Source organism: Saccostrea echinata, unplaced genomic scaffold (genome assembly GCF_033153115.1).
Source record: "Saccostrea echinata isolate AGI-Se365-2 ecotype Australia unplaced genomic scaffold, CSIRO_AGI_Sech_v1 ptg000053l, whole genome shotgun sequence".
Classification (NCBI taxonomy): domain Eukaryota; kingdom Metazoa; phylum Mollusca; class Bivalvia; order Ostreida; family Ostreidae; genus Saccostrea; species Saccostrea echinata.
This window is the reverse complement of record NW_026889802.1, coordinates 2,632,501-2,658,139: the sequence shown is the minus strand read 5'-3', so window position 1 is coordinate 2,658,139 and position 25,639 is coordinate 2,632,501. Positions and strand designations below refer to the sequence as shown.

General features: G+C 34.6%; 2 protein-coding genes across 2 annotated transcripts in view; one reads left to right on the top strand and one right to left on the bottom strand.

Moving 5' to 3' along the window:
- The first annotated feature begins 66 nt into the window (after nt 1-66).
- LOC133204387 (alpha-2-macroglobulin receptor-associated protein-like) lies at nt 67-7,342 on the top strand. Its single transcript, XM_061340105.1, has 7 exons — nt 67-226; nt 4,819-4,960; nt 5,125-5,274; nt 5,513-5,608; nt 5,991-6,217; nt 6,410-6,568; nt 6,823-7,342. Exons 1-7 carry the CDS (start codon nt 92-94, stop codon nt 6,889-6,891), a joined length of 978 nt encoding a protein of 325 aa, XP_061196089.1. The 5' UTR covers nt 67-91; the 3' UTR covers nt 6,892-7,342.
- Nucleotides 7,343-8,679: 1,337 nt separating this feature from the next.
- The window catches only part of LOC133204386 (sodium-coupled monocarboxylate transporter 1-like), a 25,638-nt gene continuing 8,678 nt past the window's right edge, over nt 8,680-25,639 (bottom strand). The window contains exons 8-15 of the mRNA XM_061340104.1: nt 22,124-22,212; nt 18,210-18,328; nt 18,018-18,085; nt 11,877-11,963; nt 11,443-11,699; nt 10,356-10,456; nt 10,040-10,158; nt 8,680-9,649 (exon numbers count right to left, since the gene is read on the bottom strand). Coding sequence (XP_061196088.1) covers nt 9,521-9,649; nt 10,040-10,158; nt 10,356-10,456; nt 11,443-11,699; nt 11,877-11,963; nt 18,018-18,085; nt 18,210-18,328; nt 22,124-22,212 — 969 coding nt within the window. The 3' untranslated portion in view covers nt 8,680-9,520. The remainder of the gene's footprint in view (nt 9,650-10,039; nt 10,159-10,355; nt 10,457-11,442; nt 11,700-11,876; nt 11,964-18,017; nt 18,086-18,209; nt 18,329-22,123; nt 22,213-25,639) is intronic.

The following is a 25,639-nucleotide window of genomic DNA, read 5'->3' as shown; positions in this document are numbered from 1 at the left end:
TTTTCTACTTTCTGTTTGTTGGAGTCATGCTCACAACATACAGTAACGTACACGTGTCTTAAATGATAAACAGGAAAGTTCAGCAAGAAAGATGTTAAAACTGATAAACATAAAGCCAGAAAGTTTGTTCTTATTGTTTTTACTATACGTATATGTAAAAACATTGGATGGAGAACGACCCTTTAGGACACTCAAAGTGAATCAGATATGGGAAAAAGCACAGAAGGTTTGTTTTGTTTGAGTTCCCATTAATTTTTTTTTTCAATTGCATTCATATATTGTTAAGTTGATTCTAAGGGTTAGTATTGTTACAATTTTTGATGGGTCAGAGAGTGGCTTTTTATCAGGTCCAGCCCAAAGACTATTTCTACCTACGTAGCTATTAATAGCTACCTAGGTATTTAAACCTACTTGAAGAAGCTCACTTCTACCTACTTTTACCTGTCTTTGAAAATAAAATTAGATAATAATTACAGCGCATCTTTAAAACAGGTCAAACTTATTGTTTATCATCTTGTACACTAGTCCGAAATATCTGACGTTTTCCTGGCTTTTTTACTATTTTGATATTTTACGTGCCAGGAAAACGTCAGAACCGGCGCCATTACGAAAACTGGAAATTTCGCCGTCTCCAATCGGAGTTGATTTTTGATACCTGGGAACCGAATTAAATGCCGTTTTTACAATTTATCAATAGCACAATGCTTCTAGTACTCACCAATATCGAAGAAAAGAAAACATCACTCATCATTTCGATGCAGGACTTGAAGAAAGATTTTTAAAATGCACGAAATGAAAACAAATCTCGACAGTCAGATAAAATGTTTTCATCGGATTATATAATTTATAAACAAACCATAAAAACGATGTTGGTGAGTACTAAAAGCATTGTACTATTGATAAATTGTGAGTTTGACATTTCATTCGCTTTGCAAGGATTGAAAATCAACCCGAGAATGCCGCCTCTGGTTGGAGGCGGCAAATTCCCAGTTTTCCTAATGGCGCCGGTTCTGATGTTTTCCTGGCAGGTAAAATATCAAAATCGTGAAAAAAGCCTGGAAAACGTCAGATATTTCGGACTACTTGTGCACTTGCACAGAAAAAATTCAGTGTGTTAATTTGTCATTGTCAATTATCCAAGTCATTGGTGTAAAATCAGTTGGATGGTTTAAATCTTACTTATCCAGTAGAAAACAAATGATAAATGTTAACAACACTTTTTCAGATGTCAATTATATTTCGTGTGGGGTACCTCAAGGCAGTATACTTGGGCCTCTTTTATTTTTATTGTATGTAAATGACCTCAGTGTCAGTATTGATTCTGAATGCAAAGTTCTTTTATATATATATGCAGATGATACAGCTATTCTTTTTTCACACACCAATCCAGAAGTCATTAGTATAAAAAACTATCTGAGATTTTAGAGGAATGTAAGCACTGGTTAGTTGATAATAAACTTTCTCTACTTTTAGGAAAGACAGAAAGTATTTTATTTGGACCTCCAAGAAAATTTAAGTCATATGATATGAACACCTTTTCAGTAGTATGTGATGGAATCAAAATTGAATGTAAAAATTGTGTTAAATATTTAGGAGGGTTTTTTTTAAGACAACATACTATCTGGTGAGAAAATTGTAGAAAGTATTGTTAGCAAAACAAACCAACAACTTAAATTTTTATATTGGCAAAAATCATGTTTGTCAATGCAATCAAGAAAATCTTTGTGCACTGCTTTAATTCAATGTCACATCGATTATGCTATCACTTGTTGGTATGAAAGACTATCTGTAAAATTAAAAAAAAAGACTTCAGGTTTCACAGAACAAGATTATTAGATTTATTCTTGATGTTTCACCTAGATCAAGAGTCAGTGTTAATGAATTTGAAAAATTGGGTTTTTTGAATATCAGAAATAGAGTTTGTCAATTAAGCCTCAACCATGTCTACAATATATATCATAATAAAGGTCCAAATTATATGTACAGCAATTTTAAGCGAAATGTTTCTACAAATTGTACAAGGTCAAGTAAATTTAATTTTTTTGTACCAAGGGTTCAAAAATGGAAAGTGAAACTTTTTTTACAATAGAATTAAAGATTTGAATTCTCTACCTGATCAGATTAAAACAATAACCAATAAATCAAAATTCAAAAAAGAGGTCAAAAAGCATTTTATGGAAAAACTTATGAAAATGTCCAAAGAAGACTTTTTATACTACATGTATTAGATTTATAACCAAACTGTTCTTAGAGGCTTTTGCATATTAAGTGTGATTGAAATTTTAAGCCATTTTGTTTATAGTAAGTATATTATGTATTGTTTATATTAAGTATATTATATATGTCATATGCCAGTAATTTTGTTACATGTAAAAGGACCCCATTTGAAATAAGCCATACTGGCTTTCATGGGCTATCCTTGGGTTTAGGCATATATATAATATAATATATTTAGTTGATTTATATGCAAAATAAGATTTATTAGTTAATTCGTTTTAAAATCATCTCTTAAATCATGTCTAATTAAGTTTTATATGTATATAATACTCACACCTCAATGTTCATGTACATTGCATAATGCCTATTCCTAAATAAAGATTATTATTATTTTGTAAACTTTTTTGAGGGCGGAAATTGGACAGGAAGGGCATGAAAAATCATCCCCAAAATTTTTTTGTCTAAGATTGCATGAAGATTAGCTTAAAAATTGATACAGGTTTGTAATTTTAGACTTTATGATCCTTAGCTACCAGAAAATGAAACTGGATGTTGTTTTTATGCAAAATTGATAAGTTAGAAAGTAATCATTTTTTCCAAATTTTTTGTCGTATTCATCATCAGTGTGACTGTATTAAGAAATTTGGTGGTTACCATATTGCGCTGTTCGTGGGTTTGGCCACAAAATGCAAATAAAGCAAAAAGTAGGTAAAAATAGCTACCTGGAGTAGGTTTAAATACCTAGGTAGTTATAAGTAGCATGTGGCATGTCGTCTGTTAATATTTCACATGTTCAATTTCTTCTCTATAACGACTGGGACAGTTTAAACCAAACTTGCCACAAAGTATTCTTGGGTGGAGGGGATTCACATCGTTCAAATGAAGAGTGATACCCTTTTCAAAGGAGTAATGAAAAAGAGGTGAAAAGTATTAAATAAAATTAATGAAAAAGGAGAAGTCATTCCACTTGTGTTGACACAAGGTAATAATGAGGAGAGAACTTGACATATTTAAGGTCTTATTAGTTGTAGTTGTTCTTGAAAAATCTATGTGACAGGAATTAAAAGTGTTGCTTAATGTTATTAGTGAAAATTGTAAAGGCAGAAAACAGTGCTTTTGTGGATTAAAATATTGAAATCTCATAAGTATTCTACATTGTGAACTGCTTCTTGTTATATTGTGTAAATGGCAAACACAAGGCAAATGGTAAAAAACAAAGATAAAACTGATAAAATGGAAAAAAGTGCTAGAAAGAGCAGAGCAAGCCCAAGGTGATAAATGGGCTATAATTAAAAAAGATCTACAAGAAATTAGCGACCATCAAGAAAACATAATAATAAAAGCAGATGACCTAAATTAAATCTCTCATAAAAAGCATTGTGAAAGAAATAGTAGAAGAGTACAAGAAAGAAGCAGAAAAGAAAGATCTTATGTATATACACAAAATAGAAAAACTGATTGACAGCATAGACAAACTAACGCTTGACAGTGAATACTGAGCAAAAACAAAAAAAAACTTGGGAGTTAGAAATCATAGTCAAACAAGCAGAAATGGCCTCTTTTGCAACTGTACAAGCAAAATGCAATAAACTGTATAGTTGTAAAAACAGTATAAAATCTATGGGTTCAAAGAAAATATAAATAGAGGATATTCAATGTTTAGTAGATGAATATGGAATTTCTTTCACCAGTGGGACAGGATTTTTTTAATACTTTCACGAGTGCTTTGCACTCATAAAAATATCAAAATATCCTGTCTCATGACAAATAGTGTATTTTCCCAAAAATCCAAACTAGAAATGTTAAAGATTCGTTTTTGATGTCGGAGATTGTGCTGGTAGGACAGCCGTATATATACTCGCATATAAGTCGGTCCGCCTATAAAGTCGGTTGTATTTTTTAAACTTTCTATTAGAGGGCTTGACCCTCTAAAATACCAATCTTTTTATAACTTGCCTATAAGTCGGACATAGAGTTTTTGACCAAAGTTTAACTCCCAAAAAACGGACTTATAGGCGAGTGTATATGGTACACCTAGAAAATTATTTAAAGATACATGAATTTTTGCAAAACATATGAGCTCAGACTTTGGAATTTTGGGACACCCCTTGTTTATTGATATTATGGGCATCCCCATATAAGTATGAATTCAAGTTAGGTTAAATCATAACCCTCATGGTATTAGCTTAAAGCCACAAAATTTAAGGGATCAAAGAGGGAAAAATCTTTAAAAATCTTCTGATGAAGAACAATAAGACCAAAGTGACTCAGGTGAGCATCATGGCGCATGGGCCTCTTGCCAACAAAATATATTATAGAGTCTGATATAGAATTTTACATTCACACAAAGTGGTCAAATGACATGTCTTAATGAGAGTTACATTGGTCATATATGAGTACTTTATTATGAATTTTTAAAAAATATGTACATACCTGGTAAATAAAGCAGTGCAAAATGCCAGTAACATGTTGAACTAGCATTTGTTCCTCTTGTTTTTAGGTCAAAGTTTATATGATCTCTTTGTTGTATATATTGTGGTAGAATGAAGACTAATGTTCAAGTAATTGTATTCATCGACTTATTATTTCCGATTCTTTAAGCTCCATTCAGGACCAAAGTTAGCTGATCTTTATGCAGATTTGAAAATTCAAGACAAAGTAGAAATAGAACTTAAAAAGTTGAAAGCCGAGGATATGGATAAAGATGGCATGAAAGAGGCAGAAGTTAGACAGAGGTTAATGGGTGAGATTTTGTAATTAGATATGAATTCTGAACATTTACATATATCGATTAAGCATGAGTTTTTGGAAAGAATAGGAAAACAATATTTTTATTAAAAGTGGTGTCAATGTAGACAGTAAAGATAACAATTTTGGATTGTATAGAAAAAAATCTTAATTCTGCAGATCTTTTGGAGAAATATAACATGAAAAATGTAGTATCTATGCCAAAGCCACAAGATATAAGTAATGAAATACCAGAAACATTTGATCATCAACTTCGAGACAAAAAGCTTCAGAAGCTATGGAAGAAAGCAGAATTTGCTGGATTCTCAGGTAAAAATACATCTATTTTCAAGATAATTAATACACTTTGTAATGTGTCATGTATATTGCAAGTTTTTACCATACATGTCTTTGTTTTATGACCTTCATAAATTAAATCCAGCAGAATGTTTCGGTACTCATTTTGTTGTCAATTGAAATAACATGTATGTCCATACTACATGCTTATCTTTCTTTATGTCAGTTTATAATGTATATTTGTGTACATTATGTAAAAATGCCATTTCAGAATCAGAATTGGAGAAATTGAAGGAGGAATTTTTACACCATCAGATGAAGGTGGATGAATACAACTCTCTACAGGAAAACTTTAATCTCAGGGATGGTAAATGTATTATAATATTAACTTTCATTCCAAATTACAGGACTTCTTTCTTAATTATTAACACAAAGCAATTACAAATACTCAATACAGTTGAACTTGGGTATCTTGAACATCGATATCAAGAATACCATGGATATGTCAAAATGATTTGGAAGTCCAAACCAAATTTTCTGTAAAATTTTGTTGTGCATTTTACCTACAATATCTCAAATTCTTGGATATACCGTAGGTTTTTTCCTAGCCCTTTCAAGTTCAAGATAACAGGTTTGACTGTATTTTATTTGCAAGTGCAAGTTTCAGTCATATAACTTATTATGGAAGACTGTGGCCTTAATTCTTAGTTTCTTATACATGTATATGTTTATATTTTTCAATTGTTTAGATTATGAGGATAATTTGATTGATGTGGAACAAAACAGGGTGAAGAAAAACAAGAAGCTGGAGTTGAAAACAATGTACAAGGATTTGAAGACGGAGTATGACAAACTAGAGTCGATGGCTGCAGGAGTTAATGTTCCAGACAAATCTTTCCAGGATCCACGAGTGTATGAGCTGTGGGCACTTGCCCAGAGAGCTAGAATGTCACCAACTGAACTAGAATCCATCAAGGTACACTCATTATATTCATATTCCATATTGGAAAAACTTTTTATTTGGCTGATTCAGGTAACCACACAATGTGGATAATTAATTTGTAATACCCCTGGTACATAAATTCAGATGTGTTAAAATATGTGCATATGAGTGACTAGAATGTTTTACCTTGATTTGTCATCTTGAATTCTTTGCCCTAATTTTTAGACAGAACTTCAGCATTTTGAACACAGGCTACAAAAGCATGAATACTACCAGGATCAGTTAAGAATTTCTGATGAAGCATTAAAACTCAATTATAAAGATGGGGAAGTTCCAGATAAGCATGCCAAGCTGGAACAGATGGCTCGAGATTATGGAAGGAAGGTTTGTACATTTTGTTTGAAATGAACCTCCTTGATTAATAGAAAAAAAAAGATTGAAAATGCAGTTTTTGGAATGTTTAGTATACAGCTGTGTTTTTAGAGCACTTTTATTTTTGTGGCAGAATAAATGAAATATGGAGAATAAAACATGAAATTAACATTTTAGCAAATTAATTTAAACAGTTGAATGAATAATGAAATGGGAAAGAAAGTTTCAAAATGTTATAAAGACTGATTCGGTTTTGTTGTATACAGGTTGAGAAATATCACACGGACCTAAAGTACCGAATCAACAAGGCATTAAAGCAGCACATAGAGCTCTAACATTAAAGGATGTACATGTAGTCAGTGTCTGGCAGCAGAAAACAAACTACAGTAGTTACTGAGAAAGTTAATATCAGATAAAGAAACAGGAAAAGGAATAGACTAAGAGGTGAGAACTAGAGATGAATGGACACAACATGTCAAGTCCAACAAACTTTCTTCTGGTAAAACTAACAAATCTCCTGTGTCCTTCATTGTAAAACATTCCTGAACTTAGAAAAATTTAAATGTCATAAAAAAAAGAAAGCGGAAATGGTCATTATTAGAAGAAAAAAAATAGCCTCTGGTTTACTGTGATAAAACAGATGGCTTACGATACAAAGGAAAGAGCTTGTTTCAATCATGTGCATTTCAATACTCATGTCATTTATGTATGCAACTTATAAGAAAATGGAATTTATCTTGTAGCAAACTGCAATACTGATAATGAAAATATGAAAATTTTATTTTATGAATCTCATACTTTGTACACATTATTATCAAGAGCAATATATGGTATTAATTGATATATTTTGAGGAACTGGGTTTTGTCAAATTTTTTTTATTTTTGAATACAATCTTAAAAATTGCAGTAAGAGATATACAGTATATAATTTTTTTTTTTTGATTAAAACTGATATACATGTATGTGTACATTATTTCATTTCAAAATGTAAGTGTATATGGAAGATATTTGTGTAGTTACCACAGTGCTATATGAACATTATTTTGTTTTTTAGCCAATTATAAAATGGCACTAAATGTATATGAATAATATGTTTGTAGTTACCACAGTACTATATCAACATTATTTTGTTTTTCAGTCAATTATAAAATGGCACTTTCTAAGAAAATATTGCTCATAAATGTGAATTACATCTAGCGATGCATACACATCAGGAAGTTCATATCCAGTCTTTCTTATGTCATTATTGGCAACCCAAGGATTTACTATCTATTTTCACTTGGGTTATTGTGACAGTTTGTAAAGGTCCTTCTGTGTTACTGAAAGGTAGTTTAGTGTTGTCTTGTTGGTAACTCGTGGATAGAAGACCTTTGGGTTACTGTATGGATAAAAGACCTTTGGGTTACTGTATGGATAGTAGACCCTTGGGTTACTCTATGAAAAAGAGGTTGTATGGGTAACTAAAAGGCATGAAGGTAATTTTATGGTGGGGGTGTGCAGAAGCCCTTTTGGTAACTAGGTGGATCGATTACCTGTAGAGTACTGTGTGGATTCCAGACCTGTGGGTTAACTTATGGATATTAGACTTGTGGGCAACTATATGGATATAAGACCTGTGGGTTACTGAATGGGATAGTAGACATATGGGCCTTTGTATGGATAAAAGACCTGTGGGTTACTGTGTGGACGGAAAACTTTTTGAGTTACTGAATGGATAGAACACCTGTGGGTTACGTACAGTTTATAGACCTGTGTTGATAGTTTTCAAGATGGTAGTCAAAACCTGCCGATATGAGAAGAATTTGAAATTACAGGAGCCGCAGCTTCAACATTGCTGCACAGACTTTTATGAAATTTGCTAAGTAACTAGATCTTGCCATTCTGATTATTTTCACCCCTCAGATTTTGCCTATCTGCTTTTGATATTTATTTTCGCATTATTAGCAAAAAACTTCTTAGAATCCTTATGTTTTATCTACACAAATGGTGGCCTTGTTTCAACAAAGATGACACTGACAACAGATGCTAAGTGATGGTATTAGCTCACCTGGCTCTCAGGGCCAGGTGAGCCAAAAGTTCTACACAAACATTAATAAAATCCGAAACAAATTCAAACCAAACCATTATGAACTGCTCTACAGTTTTTGTTTTATTGACACTGATTGTCTGACAAAATGTACTAAATTCATGTTGAAATCTTATTTCACAAAACATTGTTATACAGATCAAACATTTAGGGAGAGTAGAGAGTAGAACTGGCACATGTCTTGAGTAAAGATTATCCATGAGTATTTCTTGACAATATGATGTCATTGTGTATGTATTAATATAAATTTTTTTTTCTGTATAATTTGTACAAGACTATGGTATGGTACAATGAAGCATCAAACAACCTGCAGATAAACGAGCACAGTAAAGATAATACCACAAACAAATTTTCTTATCTCCCATACAGAAGAGTTGTATTGCTATTTTTTCATCATTTCTTTCAATCAAAATCTAATAAGAAAATTTTAATTATGTAAAATGTAAAAATAGACTCTACAAAATGTTCCTAGAAACTTTTCAGTAACAAAACTTCATATACATGTATTTCTTTAATTTTCAAAAATTACTCTTAGCTGTAAAGTTACTTTTTCCCCTTTTTTCACCAAATTTTTTAGCATGGTCAAACATAAATTTGTTCAACTAAACAAATATCACTTCATTAGTTAGAGAGGCTCCTAATTAAGCAAAGATATTTAAATTCTTGAAGAAAAATTTTTTTTTTTTTGTTATTTATTCTTAAACCACATACTGTACGTTAACCTGTAACTACAATGTGATTCAGTGGATGTTTGGGATAAAAAATGAAAAAAAAAATATAAGTGATGAACACAAGATCTACGATACATTTGCTAGTTTTGTTCTAGTTTGGTCACAATGGCCGTTACAAGTAGATGAGGACACGCCTCCAGCCCTTCATCACAACATGGCTGTCTTGGCATTTTCTCCATTGACCTCTGCTACAACCTTTTGCTGTAATGGAGATCCCTCCTCCTTTTCTTCTATACCATCTTGAAACTTTAATTCCAAGTCTCCACACTGTTTTATCTAGGAGTGAAACAATTCAGGTGTATAACAACATATGTTTTAAGTGATTTTACAAGGTTTATTTGAACATGTTTAAAGTATGGATAAATTTAATACTTCCTGAATTTTCTCTCTTGAATTCACGACAGCTTAAAAGTATTGTAAGCACCATGAAAAGGCCAACCTAGGAATCTTGAGATATAGTTGATTAAATTTAAAACAAGAACCATTTTTTTTGTCAACCACACAGATTTCCATTACCCAAGAAAATGTTTTGTAAATATAATGTAATAGAAATCATTGCTGATGTAAATTCCAAATAAGAGATTTATGTGGTTGCTATATCAGTTGTATGGTTTTTGTGTGGTTTAGTACATATGCCATGGGTACACATAGAACTAAAAGATATACCTCATCATATCGTACTCCAAATCTGAGGGGTTTCCTGATTTTCTCTGGTAAAAATGGACAGAATACATCAAATATTGGGCAGAAAAGCTTAGGGTCCATCTCACTTGGCTTTTCTAATCCTGTAAAAGTCACTGACATGTCATCAACAAGCAAAAAAGACTAAAGGTCACTGCAGAATCTTTATTCTAGATGGATAAATACATGTAGTATGTGCAATGTACCAACATTAAAAACTTTTATAATGTACTAATTACTTATAGTTTTTTTTTTCAGTTTAAATGTACATGTTTTCTATTGTTCATTGTTCATATTTTACCTGTGATTGCACTGACTAGCATTCCGACTGCTATCACCACAATCATCGCCGTGGCACTGTACCAGAGGTAGGAGAGGGAGTAGAATCTGTCCATAACATTACTGAAAAAAACAATGCTGGTAAATCAGTATTTATCATGTTACTGAATAATTCAAGAAGTAGACCTCACAATACTGTAAACTATGTAAAACTTTAAATATTGTGGCTTTCAAGTCTGAGAGTAAATCTGAGTCTAAGGTATATGTAAAAGCTATCTAAAAAAAAGTTTGAAATTTATTTATTTTAAACAAAGTCCATTATTTTTTTGGAGAGGATTTAAAAAAAAAAACCTATTCTATTTTCTCTATTTATTATCTCCCCTGGAGAGGATTACATGCATCTCCCTTCATTTGAACACACTGGAATTGAGTTTTTTAGTTTTCCTATTATCCAGTTTACCTAAAGATCATTTTTACCAAATGTGGTTAAAATGCCATGCTGTTACTGAAGAAAAATAGATCCAAAAGATAAAATTTTGATCAGATATGGGAAAAATAGAGATACACTGTAATAAATAATGCTTTTTATCCTATTCAAATAATTCACTCCATATACTTGTCACCTCCAACTCTGATTCGTTCCACACAAAAATACCCCACTATACATTATAAGGGAGATATAATGTATAGTGGGGTATTTTTGTGTGGAACAATTATTTTGGGGTTTTCACGATTTTTTCCTATGGTACACATGATGAATAAGTGTAATAAATATAATTTGTGAAAAAAAATGTCCAACAAGCCCCGGGGTTGAATATTAGGGGGGGGGGGGGTTCCTGTCCACAAGTACCTGTGGTGTGGAGTACCCAATCAGCTGTCAAATACATGTACCACCATCCACATACTAGCAGTTGGTATCTAGCTATTGCATGTAATTTTTCCAGTTTGAATATAGGTACAGTACTAGGTAAGTGCTATATACACAATGGACTATGAGAGTCTATTAATGTGTCATGTCAGGGATAAAAGGGAAAAGTTAGAGACTATATGACTAGCATAGGGTTTTGTATTTTTGTAAATTCAGTAAACACCATTTATCTTGTACTTACTATGAATCTTCCTTTGCCATGTCTGCTGCTGTTGTGAGGGTGGCATTAACTGTAGAGATAAACACTGAGCTCTGAGTAGTCATGTTACTGACATAGAATGAGTTGAGGGTTGTCGGGGGAACTTTTGTGGTCAGATTCCAGTTGCAGCCCTCCACAGAGATGGGTGAGAATGTGGCTACCTTTGGTTTGTGGACCTGGTACCCTACACTTATCCACAGCATGAAGACAAGACTTGTCAACATTCCAGTCACAGCTCCCTGCATCATTTACATTAAAGGTATATACAATAAAGTATTTCACTTTCAATAAAAAAAAATTTAAAAAAAAAAAAAAAGAAAAAGAAAATGTTTGCGCACAAAATAAGAGTTTCGGACATTGTAATGAACAGAAATTTTAAGTTGAAGATACATGTATCATTAATACCATTATAATACCTTTTCATTTGCCCATGGAAACAACATTCCAAGTGTAAAAACACCCAACAATGGCCCTCCAATTACTCCAAACAATGCTAGGGCAGCCTAGAATTAAAGCAGATTATACTACTGTAATACATCCTATCCCTATTGAATATTACTGGAACAAAATTGAACCTTTACTATGTGAGGATGGTTGGATAACTAAGGAATCTTTCCTTATAAGTTTCAGTATTTTCTAGTGCATTGGTTCTGTACAGATTCTGATGACTCCATCCTAATTCACAGACACTGGATGTCATACTAAGTATATCCTGGTTACCACATAAATAAAACCCCACAATTTGCCACTGAAAGATAACCTTGGAAGAAAAGAATCTTATGACATCAAGTTTAAAAGCCCTATTTTTATCTTTTCTTATTTATTTCTACCTGAAAGATGGCCTCATACTTTTCTTACAAAACTTAACCAGATGTGCTTGTGAAACACTGATGCCCCTGTATGGTAGCTCAAGGCCAAGGTTAAACTCCAAGGTCAAGAGTTCAAAAATGGTGGTACCTAAAGAAAGGTCTTGTCACAAAGAATATACAGGTGAAATATGAAAGCCCTAGCACAACCATTCAGAAAATATGGCCAAGGTTCAAGTTTTTCAAAAGTAGACCATTCTCCAAGGTCAAGTCATGAAGTCAAAAATATTGGTACAAAAGAAAAGGTCTTGTCTCAAGGAATACATATGTGAAATATAAAAGTGTAGAACCAACCATTCAAAAATTACAAGCAAGGTTAATTTTTTTTTTACAAATGTAGGTTAAACTCCAAGGTCAAGAGGTCAAAACTGTTGGTATTCAAAGAAAGGTTTTGTCACAAGGAATACATTATGGTATATGAAAGTCCTATCACCAGCTGTTCAAAAGTTATGACCAAGGTGAAAGTTGTTCAAAAGTAGGTCAAATTCAAAGGTCAACTCCAAAAGGTAAAACAAGAGGCCCATGGTCCACACCGCTCACCTGAGCACAATGGCTAGGAAAAAGCACAAATTAATTCAGTATTGAAAAGAAGTTTACATTCGGGGGGGGGGGGGGGGGGGCTTGAATTTTAAACTACCTGAGGATGCTTCCATGTCAATATAACAAATGGCTATGTTGTTCTTGAGCAGAAGATTTTTTAAAGATTTTTTCCTATATATTCCTTTGTAAAAATTTGATACCCCGGCCCATTGTGGCCCCTCCCTACCCCAAGGGGTCATCATTTGAACAAACTTGAATCTACACTACCCAAGGATGCTTCCATATCAATATGACTAAACATGGCTCTGCTGTTCTTGAGAAAAAGATTTTTTCCTTTATATTCCTATGTAAAACTTTGATCCCCCATTGTGGCCCCACACTACCCCCGGGGGTCATGATTTGAACAAACTTGAATTTACAATACCTGAGAATACTTCCATATCAATATGACTCAACATGGTTTTGCTGGTCTTGAGAAGAAGATTTTTATAGATTTTTTCCTATATAATTCGATTTGAAACTTTGATCCCCCCTTGTGACCCCACCCTACCCCCAGGGGTCATGATTTGAACAAATTTGAATCTACACTACCGGAGGATGCTTCAATATCAATATGACTTTTCATGGCTTTGTTGTTCTTGAGAAGAAGATTTTTAAAGTTTTTTCCTATATATTCCTATGTAAAGCTTTGATCCCCCATTGTGGCCCCACCCTAACCCCAGGGGGTATTGATTTGAACAAACTTGAATCTACACTACCTGAGGATGCTTACATATCAATATGACTAAACAAGGTTTTGCTGTTCTAGAAGAAGATTTTTAAAGATTTTTCCCATACATTTCTATGTAAAACTTTGATCCCCCCTTGTGACCCCACCCTGCCCCCAGGGGTCATGATTTGAACAAATTTGAATCTACACTACCTGAAGATGCTTACATATAAATATGACTAAACAAGATTTTGCTGTTCTTGAGAAGAAGATTTTTAAGATTTTTTCCTATATATTTCTATGTAAAACTTTGATCCCCCATTGTGGCCTCACCCTACCCCCAGGGGTCATGATTTGAACAAACTTCAATGTACACTATGTAACAAAGGTATCCTATAAGTTTCAACTTTTTTGGGCCAGTGGTTCTTGGGAAGAAGATTTTTAAAATATGCCAACATATTTTCACTATTTATTAATTATCTCCCCTTGAATGAGGACGTGGCCCTTCATTTGAACAAACTTGAATCCCCTTTACCCAAGGATACTTTGTGGCAAGTTTGGTTGAAATTGGCCCAGTGGTTCTGGAGAAGAAGTTGAAAATGTGAAAAGTTTACAGACGGATGGACAGACAGACAGCTAGACGGACAGAGGGACTACAGACAAAATGTGATCAGAAAAGCTCACTTGAGCTTTCAGCTCAGGTGAGCTAAAAATGTTGGTACCTAAAGAAAGATCTGGTCACATGAAATACATCTGTTAAATATAAAGGCCCTAGCATCAACCGTTCAAACTTTATGGCCAAATTTAAAGTTTGGTAAGATTTTGCAAAAGCAGGTCAAATTCCAAGGTCAAGGTAAAAAGTAAAATATGTTGGTACCTGAATAAAGGTCTCGTCACAAGGAATACACATGTGAAATATGAAAGCCCTTTCACCAACCATTCAAAAGTTATGGGCAAGGTTAAAGTTTTTGCAAACAGACAGACAGACAGACGGATGAACAGACCAAAAACTCTATACTCCTGAATCTTCAAATACAGGGGGATAAAAATGATTCCTGTCATTCAAGGATGTCCAGTGGTTCTCGAGAAAAGTGCAAAAGTGACATCCTGACAGATAAAGGGCAAACTGTGATCATCGTCCCCGGAGACTAGCTACAGATGCAAAATATTGTATATTACTATTGAGTGTTCAAATCACGAAAACATTTAACAGGTTATATGTAGAGTACGAGTTTCCTACTGTATCGGAGATACAGGGCGGGGCTTAAGGCGAGAGCGATAGCTCGAGCCGGGCCCCGCGCTGTATCTCCGATACAGTAGGAAACGAGTATTCTAAATGACTTGTGACATGACCTTTCTTATGACCTCGCTAATTTACATGTGTATTTGGGTATATATCTCTCAACCAATCAGATGATTTTGCAGAAAGTTGATTTAGTACCCCATTTTTATCAGTCGCAACTGAAATGCCGAGTGAGGTGGACGTGCAGGTATCTATCAATTTAAATAATTATAATTATGAGATGCATTATATAATGTGTTTTCCCAAAATTTAATTTATTTTGATTGCGTAGGTTTTTTCCTATCTATTTAGCTCTTGCTGACTTTTTTTAAAAATCTAAGCTGCGAATTTAGTGCAAAACATTTTGATACATAAGAATCATATATGGGAATGTATTTCAAGCAAAAATGTTTCGGGGAGGTTGTATTCTGAGAGAAATGTCCGACAATGTCATCGACCGGTCGTCATACATGTGTATACAAAATTCTTGGCTCCAAATTGAAATAAACAGATGTAAGAAAGGGGGCATATTACCTTCATGTTTGAAACAAAATGTAGAGAAACCAAGGCAGATCCAGCTCTCACTCGCGCGTGTCGGTACCCCCCCCCCCCTTTCGATTTTTTTTCTTTTTTGGCTTTCGAAAATTATGTTTGCTAAACTTGTATACACTTTTAATTTATCAACACGAAACGATCACGCACATATAGTGTCAGGCCTGATTATGAATCTACCCCCCTCCCCCCCCCCTCCCCCACGAAACTCCCGATTTTCCAGTTTGGACATTTTTTTTTCGATGAAAACCATTTGTGTACTGCCCCCACTCCCACCTTTATAAAATTTTTGAATCCGCCACTGGTAACTTTATGTTGTAAAATTCTATTCTTAATTCATCTCAAATTTTGAATAAATACTAACAGCGCTATCTTGCGATTTGATTGATTCTTATGTCTATATTATTTAAGATACGGATTCAGTTTTCCGTCAATAAACCGTACTGTATCGTTGATATTTTTCAGATACAGCACAGTTTCTGCTCATTTGCATAAGAAACGCCCACTAAAAGTGTTCTGTATCGCAGTTATTGTACGGCTGACTTCAAAGGAAAACTCGCCGGGTCATGTCACAACTGACAATACAGTAAAACTAAGTTATAAGTCACTGGGACCTTTTTGTTTTCTTTTATATATATATATATATATATATATATATATATATATATATATATATATATATATATATATATATATATATATATATATTGAAATAACCGTGTGGCCGACCGCTTGAGATGCACAAATTTTGCAGCAGGCGAATACATTTGCATGGATTGACGCCGGGCTGGATTAAACTTTTCGATATTTTAAATTAACTGATATTTTTGACAAATCGTTCTCAAATAACTAATAGTATCGGTAGCAAGAAGTAAAATTCATAGGTCTATAGATTCTGAACCGAAGTTATGGTGACCTTGTCCTAGTCGCATAATTGCTAAAAAATAAATTTATAAAAGCCAATTATTTTCTCGGGCCAGTAGGCTAAATCTTTGGTAAGACTGTCAAATAACTTTTACTAGCAGTTAGCTCTTCGTGTCTGGTGAGTTTTACCGCAAGTATACTAGTAACTTAGATTCTTTATAACTCTACAGGATTCCTTGTAACCGAGATTTCCTTATTAATCATGTTCTTTATACAACCAAGTTTTACTGTACATGTATATACCGATATTTATTAGCTGCAGACCTGAAGCTCGCTGATATGAAAAAAATTGGGATGGACGACCATTCAATATTTTTTTTTTCGGAGAGCTACAGTTCTGCAGCTATAATTCATATATCTTTATATACTGGATAGGAAATAAATTCAAGTCGTAAAAAAAATTGCTAAGTTATATTTAGAGTACGAGTTTCCTACTGTATCGGAGATACAGGGCGGGGCTTAAGGCGAGAGCGATAGCTCGAGCCGGGCCCCGCCCTGTATCTCCGATACAGTAGGAAACGAGTATTCTAAATGACTTGTGACATGACCTTTCTTATGACCTCGCTAATTTACATGTGTATTTGGGTATATATCTTTCAACCAATCAGATGATTTTGCAGAAAGATGATTTAGTACCCCATTTTTATCAGTCGCAACTGAAATGCCGAGTGAGGTGGACGTGCAGGTATCTATCAATTTTAAAAATGATTATAATTATGAGATGCATTATATAATGTGTTTTCCCAAAATTTAATTTATTTTGATTGCGTAGGTTTTTTTCTTTCTATTTAGCTCTTGCTGACTTTTTTTAAAATCTAAGCTACGAATTTAGTGCAAAACATTTTGATACATAAGAATCATATATGGGAATGTATTTGAAGCAGAAATGTTTCGGGGAGTTTGTATTCTGAGAGAAATGTCCGACAATGTCATCGACCGGTCGTCATACATGTGTATACAAAATTCTTGGCTCCAAATTGAAATAAACAGATGTAAGAAAGGGGGCATATTACCTTCATGTTTGAAACAAAATGTAGAGGAACCAAAGGCAGATCCAGCACTCACTGGCGCGCGTCGGTAACCCCCCCCCCTTTCGATTTTTTTTTCTTTTTTGGCTTTCGAAAATTATGTTTGCTAAACTTGTATACACTTTTAATTTATCAACACGAAACGATCATGCACATATAGTGCCAGGCCTGATTATGAATCTACCCCCCCCCCCCCCCCCCCCACGAAACTCCCGATTTTCCAGTTTGGATTTTTTTTTTCGATGAAAACCATTTGTGCACTGCCCCCCACTCCCTCCTTTCTAAAATTTTTGAATCCGCCACTGGTAACTTTACGTTGTAAAATTCTATTCTTAATTCATCTCAAATTTTGAATAAATACTAACAGCGCTATCTTGCGATTTGATTGATTCTTATGTCTATATTATTTAAGATACGGATTCAGTTTTCCGTCATCGCTAAAAATAAACCGTACTGTATCGTTGATATTTTTCAGATACAGTACAGTTTCTGCTCATTTGCATAAGAAACGCCCACTAAAAGTGTTCTGTATCGCAGTTATTGTACGGCTGACTTCAAAGGAAAACTCGCCGGGTCATGTCACAAGTGTTATGATTTGTTTTTCAGAATCATTCACAAAACACGCAGTTTTGACACTAATGAATGTAATTCCTTGCCTGCAGAACTCCACCCAAAAGAGATGCTACGTAGGTCAGTCCTAAACAGATGAAGCCAAAGACGAGGGCTGAAAAGAGCAGGCAGGTAAAATTGGAAAATTCCACGAATAAATATGTATATGTCAAAGACATCTCTTCAAATGGAAAAGAAAGTTATAAAATGCAGAACAAAATGTACATGTAAATTGTTACCTATAATCTTTGATGCATAAGTGGCAATGATCTCGGAATTAATTCGTTTGACACAGAAAACTCGGAGGACATCTTGTAGAAGAACAGCTGCGATAGAGTTTAGTCCAGAAGAAAGAGTACTGGAAAATGAAGCAGTATCTGAATCAGTGGGCATGTTTATAAGGTAATCATAGAATTTTTATAAACAACTGTCAATTAAATATTTTAATTTATTCACTATAAATTTGGAGAAAAAGATGATAGGAGATCTTCGTCTAATATTGAGTTTTGTTTGAGCATTACTTAGTAAACGTTTTCGACTGATGCATCTTTGTATGTCGGAAACGATATTTTAAAAAACAGCTTAGAGACAAAAGGTTACATTAATATCGATAACAAATATTGCATATTAGAATACAAAAATAGAAAAAAAAGGTGACTAGGTCCCAGATTTAAAAAGAAAAAAAAATGGAAAGGGGGGGGGGGGGGGTCCGTACCGCAAGTGCATGTGACCTTGATATGAAGAAAGTTTGACAGAGAGAATAGGAGGAGCAATAATTTATTATCATAACACAAAATTGAAAATATGAGGTATATATGAAAACAAGAGGCCCAAGGGCCTTAACGGTCACCTGAGTATGATACAACAATTTAAAGAATGCATAGAGTATAAAATGAACTGAAAGGTGAAACTTTGTTGCCAAAAAGCAAGAAAAATAGGGTGATCATGATCAACAAAATAATTGGTCTTAATATTCATTAACACTTTATAAATTATGTTCTATAAATCTGATCCTCATTTATCACTATCACCATACAGTATATTAACAAATTATCAATGCTTCTGTACTATTTTAATCCTTTGTTGAAATTTCTTACATTGGCCTCTCTTGGTCCTTGATGAACATTTAATAAGACAAGTTATTTTTGTCTCATTTTTATTTATCTACTACTTACAAGTCTATCTGATCATTAAAACTACGAAAGTACTTTTTGTATTATACAATAAAAGTTTTTGCATAATTATCTTATTCTATTTACCTTTCAAGTACATTATTTACAGTGATAAATTATCAAAAGTAAATGGCAAAGGGGAATAACTCCTCTCAGTACAATACAACATAATGGAGCCCTGGCCAGGACCAGAACACTTGACCAAATGGTCCAGATGTTCAAAAATCTGGTAAAAATAATCTTCCTTATTAAAACTTTTACTCTTTTTGCCTCTGATATGCCCAGGTGCGGAGATGATTTTTAAAGAAATAATGCATTTTTACTACAGATTCACTATATTATCAATAGAGCCCCCCCCCCCCCCCCCCCAACACCAGAGCTTCTGACCCTGGGACCATAAGTTTGCTCATCATAACTAATCACTTTGTTTATCTGCTTAACACCAAGGAGCAAACAGGATTATTTAATAGAATTAATGCATTTTTACTATATTATCAAGAGCCCCACCCTCACACCAGCACATCTGACCCAGGGGTCATGAAATTCACTACTCTGGAAGAAGCACTCTTGCTCATCATAACTATACACTTAGCTTCATTGCTTTTTAACCAGAAGCAGAAAGGAATATTTTCAAATAAATTTTGCTTTTTCACTTTATAATCAATAGAAGCCCCCCCCCCCCCCCCTCACCAGAACCCTTAAATCTGGGGTCATAAAATTCACAATTTTGGAAGAGGCATCCTTGCCTATCATAACAATGTACTTGGTTTGTTTAAACAATACCCAGGGGCAGAGAAGAAGATTTTCAAAGAAATAATTCACCTTCACTACAGGATCTATATAGCCCCGCCCTAGCACCAGAACTCCTGTCCCCGGGGCCATGAATTTCACAATTTTGGAAGAGGCATCATTGCTTATCATAACAATGTACTTAGTTTGTTTGAATAAAACCCAGGGGCAGAGAAAAAGATTTTTAAAGAATCAAAACATTTTCACATTAAATCAATAGAGCCCCGCTCTAACAAGAGAACCCCTGATCCAGGAGCCACGAATTTCACAATTTTGGAAGAGGCATCATTGCTTATCAAAACTATGTATTTAATTTGTTTCAATAATACCCAGGAGCAGAGAAGTAGATTTTCAAAGAATTAAGGCATTTTTACTATATAATCAATAGAGCCTTACCCTAACACCAGAACCCCTGCCCCTGGGGCCATGAAATTCATAATTTTGAAAGAGGCACTCTTGCTCATCCTAACTATGTACTTAGTTACTTTATTTAATACCCAGGAGCAGAGAAGAAGATTTTCAAAGAATTAATGCATTTTCACTATATAATCAATAGAGCCCCGCCCTAACACCAGAACCCCTGCCCCTGGGGCCATGAAATTCATAATTTTGAAAGAGGCACTCTTGCTCATCCTAACTATGTACTTAGTTTCTTTATTTAATGCCCAGGAGCAGAGAAGAAGATTTTCAAAGAATTAATGCATTTTCACTATATAATCAATAGAGCCCCGCCCTTGCACCAGAACCCCTGACCCTGGGGCCATGAAATTCACAATTTTGGAAGAGGCACTTTTGCTTATCATAACTATGTACTTAGTTACTTATTTAATACCCAGGAGCAGAGAAGAAGATTTTCAAAGAACTAATGCATTTTCACTATATAATCAATAGAGCCCCTCCCTAACACCAGAACCCCTGCCCCTGGGGCCATGAAATTCACAATTTTGAAAGAGGCACTCTTGCTCATCATAACTATGTACTTAGTTACTGTATTTAATACCCAGGGGCAGAGAAGAAGATTTTCAAAGAACTAATGCATTTTCACTATATAATCAATAGAGCCCCGCCCTAACACCAGAACCCCTGACCCTGGAGCCATGAATTTCACAATTTTGGAAGAGGCACTCTTACTCATCATAACTATATACTTAGTTAGTTTATCTAATACCCAGGAGCAGAGAAGAAGATTTTCAAAGAAATAATGCACTTTCACTATATAATCTATATAATCCCTCCCTAGCACCAGAACCCCTGACCCTGGGGCCATGAATTTCATAATTTTGGTAGAGGGGTCAATGCTTATTACAATCATGCCAACAGTTTGACTGCTTGATGTCCAGGAGTAAAGAAGAAGATTTTTAAAGATTGCATTAATTTTGGTGGTTTTAGCCCCACCCCTCAGGCCCCAGGGGGGGCAGGGATCATGAAATTCACCATTTTTGTTCCCCTTCACCCATAGATGCTATATGCCAAATTTGGTTGAAATTGGTTGAGCGGTTTCAGAGAAGAAGCTAAAAATGTTCAAATGTTAACGCACATCGCACGACGCACGCCGACGGACAAAAACGGATAGCAATAGGTCACCTGAGTGACTCAGGTGACCTAATAATTAAAATAATTAGAATATCAATTGTTATCTGTGCTTGTAAAAAAAATGCAACCTTTTTTTCTAAAAAAAATTACCACTAATAAAAATTTATGGTACATGGTATATTGCTACAGTTTTAAAATTGTTTATAAAACGAAAGATAGAACTGTATCAATTTGGAAGAGTCCATATAATGGGGAGGCACAAGGGTTCTGATTTTAGGGAGGGGGTGATGAGGGGGCACTCTACGAAAATATGCTATAGGTGAAAAACAAAACGAATTATTAAAAATCAAACAAAGTGATTTCATTCCATCAAAATCTTATTCAGATTTGGGATTAGGGTAAACTTTCAAAATCTAGTAAAACAAACGTTCAAAGGGTGATGGGGAGCTTTTCAAAATAATGGTGACAAAGTCTAATTTCATTCTGTCAATGTGCATGCGATCCTTGCGGCGAAGATACAAAATATAATCTAGCCAATTAAAAGTAGCTTTCAGCCATTCCACCTCCTCTCCCTCTCGACAATGCTGTCATTACCTGATTTTTATTTGAAAATTAAAATAAGTAAAAGACAATGCTGATCACCAGTTAACAGTGAATACCTTAAAGCACCAGAAAAGAGGCAGGAAACGAAGAGCCCGGGGATACCTGGGACGTGTCCGAGGACGTCCATCACAAACAGCGGTAGTAACTGCAGGAAAAAATAAAAACATGTCTTATATCAAATCAATTATTGTCTGTACGCTGATTGGATTTACCCCAGCATCAGGAAATTAAATGTAACAAGTGATAACAAGAGGCCCATGGGCCACAACGCTCACCTGAGTAACTTTGGCCCTGCTGTTCTTCACCAGACTTTCCCCCATGTAATACACCTATTGTGGTCCCATCCTATCCCAGGGGTCATGATTTTAACAATTTAGAATCTACACTACCCCAGGATACTTCTACATTAGTTTAAGCTTTTCTGGCCCAGTGGTTCTTGAGAAGAAGATTTTTTAAGATTTTTTCTATATATTTCAATGTAAAACTTGGATTCCCTATTGTGACCCCGCCCTACCCCCGGGGGTCATGCTTTTAACAATTTATATCTACACTACCCTAGGATACTTCCACATTAGTTTCAGCTTTTCTGGCCCTATGGTTCTTGAGAAGAAGATTTTTAAAGATTGTTTCTATATATTTCAATGTAAAACTTGGATTCCCTATTGTGGCCCCGCCCTACCCCCGGGGGTCATGATTTTAACAATTTAGAATCTACACTACCCCAAGATGCTTCCACATTAGTTTCAGCTTTTCTGGCCCAGTGGTTCTTGAGAAGAAGATTTTTAAAGATTTTTTCTATATATTTCAATGTAAAACTTGGATTCCCCAATGTGGCCCCGCTCTACACTCTGGGGTCATGATTTTAACAATTTAGAATCTACACTACCCCAAGATGCTTCCACATTAGTTTCAGCTTTTCTGGCCCAATGGTTCTTGAGAAGATTTTTAAAGATTTTTTCTATATATTTCAATGTAAAACTTGGATTCCCTATTGTGGCCCCGCCCTACCCCCGGGGGTCATGATTTTAAAAATTTAGAATCTACACTACCCCAGGATGCTTCCACATTAGTTTCAGCTTTTCTGGCCCTGTGGTTCTTGAGAAGAAGATTTTTAAAGATTTTTCCTATATTTCTATGTAAAACATAGATTGTGGCCCCGCCCTACCCCCGGGGATCATGATTTGAACACTTTAGAATCTACACTACCCCAGGATGCTTCCATATAAGTTTCAGCTTTACTGGCCCTGTGGTTCTTGAGAAGAAGATTTTTTAATGACCCCACCCTATTTTTGTCTTCTCTTGATTATCTCCCCTTGTGAGGGGACTTGGCCCTTCATTTTAACAATTTAAATTCCCCTTCACCCAAGGATGCTTTGTACCAAGTTTGGTCAAAATTGGCCCAGTGGTTCTTGAGAAGAAGTCAAAAATGTGAAAAGTTTACAGACGGACGGACAGACAGCTAGACGGACAGACAGACGGACGGACGGACGACGGACAAAATGTGATCAGAAAAGCTCACTTGAGCCTTCGGCTCAGGTGAGCTAAAAAATGGAGCAGACTCTAGGTTTGTCGACTCACCTGTTAGAGAGAGAGAGAGAGAGAGAGAGAGAAAAAAAATAATTACATGTAATCACTTCGTAATAAAAACATTCTTATGATGAACTATAAACACTAGTATCAAGAAATCACGAGTTTTTCGTAACATTCCTATAGTGGCCGATCTCTTTATTTCAATGTGTTGCTGCTGCTGTTTAATTGAACTGAGTTCAGGGAACCTTCAGACAGGGAATTCAGACTTAATGACTACCACTATATATCCAGTTTTTAATATCATCATCTCCAATAAAATTGTCGACGTTCTTTGGTGCATACGTACTCTCCAAGGCCAATGTTTAGAACAAGTCCTTATATTTGTGTATTCAATACAGCAAAACTCGAATGTAATGAACACTGATATAGCGAATTCAGGACAAAACTGACTTCTTAGTTTATGTCCCGGCATTGTCCCTAGATAAACCCAATGAAAAATATAACAAAGCTAAGGCTATAACAAAGTTATTTTAACTATCCCGCTGAGGAAATATAGACAATATTTACATTTGTATTTTCATTCGTATAACATTTTTTATAACAAATTTCATAGAAAATAGTGAAAATATCTGTCACATTAAACACTGTTCATTATAAGAATTCCTAATATTCAAGCATTATACTTAGGTGCTTACGGGAAAATGTTCATTCCTTATTTTGCAACCAAAATTCTTCATTCAAGCATTTTTTTTTTTTTACAAGATCTTTAAACGGTGAGATAATTGTAAGACATTTTTGTGTTACTGACTGAGAAATTTCAATTTCTATTTTTTTTTTCAAACCCCTATAAAATTGTCACGAATTGGCAATAAACGTATAACGAATTAAGGTTATAAAAATTTCTTTTCTTTGGTCCTTTGGATTTCGCTGATGTCCTATTATTGCAAAGAGAAGCCATAGCTCCAAACAGTTCTTACATGTTTTTTCGCTTTACTCGAAAGGTCAAGTTATACATGTACCCACACTAAAGGGAATCACCATCTATGGTAGCTTTTATGTTGTAAAATTGTATTGAGGAAAGATAAGCAGGTTTTATAAAAGGGAAGTTCAAATACATATGCCCAGGGTGATTTTCTTGTAGCTGACAACGCTGCTGCAAATAAGCATAGGGATGTAAAGGGAATTTTAGAGAAAGGAACGTTTACAGACCTAAACCGTCCCCCGTATTTGCTAGATCTCAGTCATTTTGACATTTTCTTATTCCAAAAACTCAAGAAAATCATCAAAGGTAGACGCTACTATTTTTATCTGTCGTGGGGAGTGCTATCCATCAGTGTCTTTTGGGTTACCCCAAAAAAAGAGTATGCTGAGGGGTTCCGGTTATGGGTAAAGAGACTTGTGACGTGTAAAGGTTAACAGGGAATACTTTGAAGGATCTGATATATAAAGAAACAGATTTTTGTGCTTTTCTTATTTTTTTTATGACCTTTTGCATTTCTTATTGAACGACCACCGTACTTCACTCAACAAATTGTGAGAAAACTTTGCAGCTTTAAATACATATCATAAATGCATTGGCTCACGTTACTATTAAAATTTTATGAGGAATGTCCATCTAGCGGAAGGTTGACTATACGACACCAGCATGTAAGTGTTTGATTCTGAATGAACTATCATGTTGTAAATTTTGAATTTACTAGGGGGAGGTAAATGCAAAATTTACAACATGATAACTAGGTATCATGTTGTAAATTTTGCATTTACCTCCCCCTAGTAAATTCAAAATTTACAACATGATAGAACTCTCTTCGAACCTCGGTAACTAGCAAAGGAGCCACAATAGTTACATGCATCATTTGAACATAAAATGAGCAGGTGAGCATGGACCTATGGGACTTTTATGTTAGTATTTCATATAAAGAATTTAACGAAGCATGAATTCTGTTTTTATAAAAGAGTTTTGGAAGAAGGTATTTGTACAAGGAAAAAATAGGGGGTGGGGTGTTAAATTTTCAGCCCTAATTGGCCCCAAGGATAAAAAA